General features: G+C 51.7%; 1 protein-coding gene across 4 annotated transcripts in view; it reads left to right on the top strand.

The window, feature by feature from the left end:
- The first annotated feature begins 3123 nt into the window (after positions 1-3123).
- Positions 3124-7355, top strand: part of GOSR1 (golgi SNAP receptor complex member 1) — a 28520-nt gene continuing 24288 nt past the window's right edge. For 2 of the 4 annotated variants that reach the window (XM_064394377.1, XM_064394379.1), the window contains exons 1-6: positions 3124-3189; positions 3541-3655; positions 5243-5330; positions 5528-5635; positions 6716-6807; positions 6943-7017. In XM_064394377.1, the coding sequence (XP_064250447.1) occupies positions 3159-3189; positions 3541-3655; positions 5243-5330; positions 5528-5635; positions 6716-6807; positions 6943-7017 (509 nt within the window). In that variant the 5' untranslated portion in view covers positions 3124-3158. Of the gene's footprint in view, positions 3190-3540; positions 3656-3743; positions 4098-5242; positions 5331-5527; positions 5636-6715; positions 6808-6942; positions 7018-7355 lie in introns of those variants that run through there. The other 2 variants (XM_064394378.1, XM_064394380.1) reach the window with 2 other exon arrangements.

Genomic DNA, 7355 nt, shown 5'->3' with positions numbered 1-7355 from the left:
AAGCCTTTGATTCTCAGCTCTTCCCTTAGACCTTTCCTACTGTGGGTTGCTGTGACCTGCAGTGGTTGTGGAGCACCTCTAATGTGTCACTGCTTTCAGGGAGTGACTTGGTCTCCTGAAGGCTGGGGAGATGACATTGCTCTTGATGTGAGCTGGAGAGTCAGAGCTCCCTCTGACAGAGCTCCACTGCCTGCCAGCTCTGCCATGCTGCTGTTCCTCCCTTCTGGGGAGCAAAGAAACGTTATTCCCATCACCCTGGTTGTGTTTTGTTTGTGTCATAGGCTTGGCTTTGGGGTCTCATGTTCATTTTCCAATAGCTCAGTGCCTGAAAGAGCAGCTGGAAGGTTGTTCTAAGCAAATTGATTCACTGATCTGTAGAAAACCTGATCAATTTTGCTCAAATCCACCACTATTCAGGAGGAAACAGTGAAATCTGACCACTGCTTTATATTTGAGCACTACTGGAGCAGCAGGGAGAGGTCATGGGAGTATCCATGGCCCAACTTTGGTGCTAAATTCTGAAGAAAACCTGCACCATTTGCCACTGTCCACCTAGCACCATTTAACCACCGAGCTCTGGTGATGGCAGGCAGCAAATTTTCTGCTGGCTTGGCTCTGTTCTTCTCCTGCAGCACCCCTGGAGTGTGGAGCAGGAGCTCCACCTGTGTGTGTGGCTGCAGCTGTGGTGCAGGGAGTGGGGAAGGGCTGAACTGTGCTCAGGGGGAAGGGAAAAGCAGCCAGATTCTCTTGTGTTGCACTTGGCAGGAGGTTGGAAAGAGGAGCTGCAGCACATCCCCAAGAAACGTGGGGTTTGTGGGGAATAGAAGGGATGTCCAGAAGGAAAGAATGGTTGAAATGTTTGATTTCCACAGCCTTTATGTTATCTCTGATGTTCCTGTGCTTTCTGCAGAACCAGAAGGCTGGGGTTAGAATAGGCACTTACTTTCTTGCTCATTTTCTTTTTCAATTCTTGCCCCACTGAGCTGATTTCTGGCGTGCAGGAGCCTTAGGCCTTGAGTTTGCCCTGAGCTGCTCTGTCCTCCAGAGTCCTGGGGATGTCCACTGGTGAAACCTGCACATGGTGTCTGTGGGTGGAGGGATTGCACCCAAAAATCTAATGGGGTCTGGCTGGTCTCCTCTGGGGGAACAGCCCCACTGAAGTCCTGTGGGCCGTGTCACTGGGGCTGAAGCTGTTCTTCACCCCTGCCTGTGGAAATGCCCTTCCAGAGCCCTTCCATGCTGCCATGGCCATCATCTCATCTGGTTCTGTGCAGGGACAGAGAGAACCCTCGGACACCTTCCCTGTTCCACAGGGAATTCCACTGCAGGAAGCACAAGGTGTGGCTGGGGAGGTGTTCTGGGAACAGGGAGAAGATGCTGAGCGCTCCCTGTGCTCCTGTCCCACATCTGCTGTGACAGAACTGCTCTGCTCGCCTTGTGCAGGAGCCTGAACATCTCTGTGCCCGTTCCCAGCTCATTGTGCTGAGCAAGGAATGGGGTTTGGTCCCTTTTTTTTGTCCCTTTTCCACCTGTAATGGGCTGCAGGACACCAGCACACAGTAGCATTAATCCTGCCTCATCTCTGAACTGTTCCTCCTTTAACAAGAGACATTATTTCAAGTCGGGTTTGCAAATGGCTCTTAGGGCTGTGTTTGGGCTCTGTTTGCTCTGGCAGCAGGAAATGGACAGAGCTGGCCCTGCTTTGTCCCTGTAGCAATAAGTCCTGTTAGGAACTGGCCCTTTCCCTCAGATCGCATTTCGGAATTAGCTGTGGGATAGGTGTGTATATTTAAGGTGAGTGGATTTGAGATATTTTGCAAACGTGTGAGACTTTTCTACGCAGCAGGACCAAGGGAAGGGCCCGGCTTTTGCTCCAGATCCGTGCTTGGAGCTTGGCCGGCCCTGAGGGCACTTTGGGAAGGCAGGATCGGCTCCCGTGCCCTCGGTCCGTCCGTCTGTCCGTCCGTCCAGCCGTGCCCCGGGCCGAGAGGAGCCGGTCCCCGCGGGCCCCGTCCCTGCCGCTGTCGCTCCGTGCACTTGTGCCTTCAAATAAATGAAATAAATGTACATTTTGCAAGGGACTCGAGTCGGCGTTTCCGGGCCGCGGGAGCGGGGCTGGGCCTGGCTCTGCCCTCAGCCGCCGCCGCCTGTTTTTTACCTGTATACCGAGATCAATAATCTGTATAAAACTATTTTGATGTCCACGTGCTTTCTCTCGTTCTTCCTTACAAGGGGACGGGGGAGCGGGATTGGGATGGGGTTGGGACTGGGGGGAGCGGGATTGGGATGTCGGGGTTGGAGGAACGGGATGGGGATGGGGATCAGGCTGGAGGAGCAGGACTGGGATGGGGATGGGGGTAGGGGAGCGGGATTGGGATGGGATTGGGATGAGGATCGGGCTGGAGGAGTGGCATTGGGATGGGGATCCCGGTCGGGGCTGGAGGAGCGGGATTGGGACGGGGTCTGGACTGGGGGAGCGAGATTGGGATGGGGCTAGGGGAGCGGGATTGGGATAGGATTGGGATGAGGATCGGTCTGGAGGAGTGGCATTGGGATGGGGGATCGCAGTGGGGGCTGGAGGTGGGGGGGATTGGGATGGGGATTGGGGTCGGGGTCGGGGCTGGAGGAACGGGATTGGGATGGGGATCAGGGCTGGATGAGCCGTGTTGGGACAGGGATCGGGGTTGTAGGAGCGGCATTGGGATGGGGCTGGGGCTGGAGGAGCGGCTTTGGGATGGGGATTGGGGTAGGGGTGGTGGCTGGAGGAGCGGCATTGGGGTGGAGATCCGGCTGGGGGAGCGGCATTGGGATGGGGGTCGGGGCTGGGGGAGCGGGATTAGGATGGGGATCGCGGTCGGGGCTGGGGGAACGGCATTGGGATGGGGATCACGGTCGGGGCCGGAGGAGTGGAATTGACACGGGGATTGGGCTGGGGCTGGAAGAACGGCATTGGGACGGGGATCGGGGCTGGGGTAGCGGGAGTGGGAGTGGCATGGGGGTCGGGGCTGGGGGAGCGGGATTGGGACGGGCACAGGCAGCGGCGTTTCCCCGCCCGGCCGCTGCGCGGCGCTGCCGCGGGAGGCCCGCCCGGCCCGGCCCGCCCCGCTGCCCCCGGCCGCTCTGCCCCGCCCGGCCCGCGCTGACGTTGGACAACAAAGATGGCGGCGGGGAGCAGCAACTACTGGGAAGGCGAGTGGGGCGGGGGGCGCGGGGCGGCTGCGGGACCCCCGGGGCACGGCCCGGGCCCGGCGGGGCTGAACCACCGCCGGGGCCCCTCTGCTCTCTGCCGTGCGGCCGGCGGGCGCGGGCGGTGCCGGCCTGTCAGCCATGAGGCGCCGGTGCCTGCTGAATGAACCCCGGGCCCCGCCGGACCCTCCCTGGGCTGAGGGTGAGGGGCTGCGGGTGCGCTCCCATCAGCGTGAGGGCTTCCCCAGCCACGAGGGTCCCCTCTCCCCTGTGGGTTTCTCTTGCTGGGGGAAGGGGAGCCGCGGAGGTGCGCGGTGCCCGGGCGGCTCCGTGACTGTGGCCCGGCCCGTGCAGATCTCAGGAAGCAGGCGAGGCAGCTGGAGAACGAGCTGGACCTGAAGCTGGTCTCCTTCAGCAAGCTCTGCACCAGCTACAGCAGCTCCCGGGACGGAAGACGCGACAGGTATAGGTACTAGCCCGTTTCTTTATGTTTTAAACGCTGCCTGCGGTGCTCGGTGGGGTTTTATCCTTTGCTGAGTGCTGGTCCCACCTGTGGCTCTTAAGCCTTGGCTTCTTGCTGCTGGTGTTGCTCTTGGTGTGATGTTGGTGTGTGAGTCAGGCTGTGGGTGGCAGGTCACTGGTGAAAGCTGGATCTAAACTTTGTTCTGTGGGTGATCAGTGAGCTTTTTAATGCTTGTTATGCTGGCTTGATTCCGAATTTTTCGTGTATTAAACTAACAGGAGGTTTTCAGGGACTTCAGGGTTAGGGGAATTTAGCTTTACACCTCCCAGGTGGGCTGGTGTGCTGTTTGTGATCCCAGTTTTAAGGGAACTGGAGCACTGAGCAGCTGTGCAGGGAACAAGCCCTCTCTTCAAAACCAGTGGCTGTTTCTTCTTATCTTTCTGCTGAGGTGAGTAATAATCACAGAACAGCTTGGGTTGGAAGGGACCTCAAAGATGATTTTGTTCCAACCCCTCTGCCATGGACGAGTGTTAATGAGAATAATAAGAGCTGCACATGTGTTTTTAGATGTGTGTATATACGTGGTCTCTGTGGATATACAGGGATGGTTTCTGTGTGCTTTAATTATATTTATGTTTGACTTAATTAATGTGGTAAAACTCTTCAAGTGTATCTTGTGAGCCAGAGGTGAGCTCTTCCCTGCAGTTCCACACCAGGAATTATCAACCTCTCTGTCCATTTGCAACCTTTTCTTTGCTTATTAACTATATCCATTGTGGGTGTTGCTGCTTTAGGTATGTGTGTTGATATTTTTATATTTTATTTTATTTAATTTAATAACTGAAACCATTTTGTACCTCTCCCTCAATTTACAGTTCTGGAAGCCTGAGAGCACCTCAGCAATGATGATGTTACTCTTGAACAGCCCTAGTTTCACTTTTGTTTCTTCCTCTGTGCTGTTACTTGCCATGTAAACTAATTGCTTTCATTATTTTTGCTGTCTTGTGGAAACTTCTCTTACTGAAGGCACATTACCAGAGCCATGAGTAGTCTCTGAGGGGTGTTAGTTGCCACAGCTCTGCAGGCTGGTCTGAGATGTGACTTTTGTGGTTTCAGTTTACAAGCAAGCAGGGAAGGTGTGTAAAGCTGATTGTGATAAGTGGTGTGGTCTGTGTTGCTCTGTAGGGCAGTGATTGCTTCATAGGTCACAGGGTTGTCCTAATACTGTTATTAAGGTGTGATTGTGTTGCTGGAGTAACATGCTAAGAGTGCAGTGCTCTCTCCTGCCAGTAAATGAATAAATCAAGATTAAAAGTGGCGGGAGGAGGACACTGGTACCAGACAGCTGTGTGGTGTCAGGCATTTCTTCCCAGGAGAGGTGGTGTTTATTTCCTGCAGGTGATACTGTGTCATCTGTTCAGATAAGAGTTAAAGCCATGCAGAATAAGATAATGTAATTTTTCAGAGCTTATTTAATCTCTAGCAAACCTGGGCATAGTGGAGCTTTCCAACCCCTGTCACTGGAGTTTCCTTATTTCTGGCACTCATGAAATGATGCAACTTTTCAGTAACTGCTCCTCCTCTTCTCCTTAGCTCTGACACAACTCCTCTATTGAATGGATCAAGCCAGGACAGAATGTTTGAGACCATGGCTGTGGAGATTGAGCAACTTCTGGGAAAGGTAACTGGAGTTACTTTGGGTGTATTTCAGCATTTAGGCAGTATCCCACTCCGGATTTCTGTGACGGATGTTAGGAAATCCTCGTGAGGCTGTTAGACAAGGTGTGCATGTCTGGCTGCCTCCTTCAGCTTGTGCATTGTAGTTTTCTTACAAGAATAAGCCACTTCACATTTTCTGGGGTGTCTTTCCTCCTGCAGCTGACTGGGATAAATGACAAGATGGCAGAGTACACCAACAGTGCGGGCGTGCCGTCGCTGAACGCGGCGCTGATGCACACGCTGCAGCGCCACAGGGACATCCTGCAGGTAACACAGGGCCCTCCTCCCTGCCTTTGTGCTCTTCCTTTGGCTGAAATAATGATTATTATCTATGCTGCTATCACAGCGTGCTGGAGTGTCTCACCAGGAGGTGTGAATGCCACTGATTCCATCTCGATTTCCTTCTCTCCAGGCACTGCTGAACTCCAAATTGAAGAAAATTGTGCTTTTTGTGTCATATTGGTGACTAGAACTTAGCTGAGAAAGAACAATAAAGGGTGCTGCCTTATGTGGGTGGGTTTTATATAGCAAAAGGGGAAGTGTAATGAATTACCTTGTCTGTGTGGTTTGTCATATAACAATGTGCAAAGGAACATCACACTTCAGAAAACATGATTGTAAAAGCTCCTAAGCTTCTCAAGGGAGATGAAGGAAATGTGATGGTTGAAGCTACCAGTCAGTGCTATAAATTAACCATGTTTTCATGGTATAATCCTGTTAAAATGCATATTTTATTTGGCTGGTTGTGTACAGTTTGATTTTTGTTTGGTATCTGTGCAATCCATACACAGTGTGAAAAGCAGTACCATTTTTGTGAATGGTTGCAGTGGTTTTGGTGCACACCAGCTGCCAGTTAAATTGTGTTTTGAGAAGTACCACCTGCCTGAAATGGTTTAAAATGTTAAATTGCATCTTAAAAATAGCAGTCATCTTTATTGTTCATAAAAGATTTTTTTAAATTAATCTGGTGTAACAGCAGAATAAACTCAAGAGCGTCTTCACCACACCAAAGGAGTAGGTTTTGTTAGGGCTTCTCATGGGAAATTTCAACACAAACCAATTCATCAGAAAGGTGAGGATATCTGAAACTGGGAGAAGGAATTACAGTGGATTTCCCTGCACAGCTGTAGCTGCAGCCATCAAATTTAGCAACTCTAAAAGTAGTGAGTTTTAAGACTACTTTGGATTCACTTCCAGCATTTTTGCTGTTAAATTCCTGAGTTGGTCTTGCACTTTGTATTAGAGAACAACTGACAGTTTTAAAGGTGGCTGGATCTCCTGTGGGTATATTTTGTTGCTCAGCTGACCTCAGGACTCTAATTTTGGGATAACTGCTTGTTATTACAGGATTACACACACGAGTTCCACAAAACCAAAGCAAACTTCTTGGCAATACGAGAAAGGGAGAATCTGTTGGGATCAGTACGGAAAGACATCGAGTAAGTCGTGTTTGCCACAGCAAAGGTGGGAGCAGAGAATGCTTGGCATATCCCACGTGTCTGTGCTCTGAATAAAGCAAAAGAAGTTCCTTGAATTCCCAGTTCTCACTGAGGTTCTGTTCTGTTGGATTTTAGGTCGTACAAAAGCGGCTCTGGTGTGAACAACAGGAGAACAGAACTGTTCCTGAAGGAGCACGAGCACCTTCGCAAGTAGGTCTTGTTTCCTCTCCACTGCTCTTGCAGCTGCCTGCCCTCTCTGGGGTGAAACATCTGAATTTCACACAGCTGTTAAACATTTATGGCTTGTGCTGAGTGTGAGCTGTGTGGGGTGGGTGATAGTCATGGTGGTGGCAGTGATTTGGGCTTTAGGATCTTGTCAGTGCCAGTTTTGTGTTGTCTTCAGGGGCTTTTGCAAGTGACTTGTGACTCAGACCTCCTCCTCCCAAGGGAGTGGATGCCTTTCAGTCTGACTGGGGTAAAGCTTAAGAAACTAAACAGAAACTCCCATGATTTGGCTGAGTTTCCCTCTCCTTTTTTTTTTCCTCAGT

Source organism: Passer domesticus, chromosome 19, assembly GCF_036417665.1.
Source record: "Passer domesticus isolate bPasDom1 chromosome 19, bPasDom1.hap1, whole genome shotgun sequence".
NCBI lineage: Eukaryota > Metazoa > Chordata > Aves > Passeriformes > Passeridae > Passer > Passer domesticus.
Note: the sequence above shows the minus strand (reverse complement) of the source record. Positions and strands in the feature narration are given on the sequence as shown.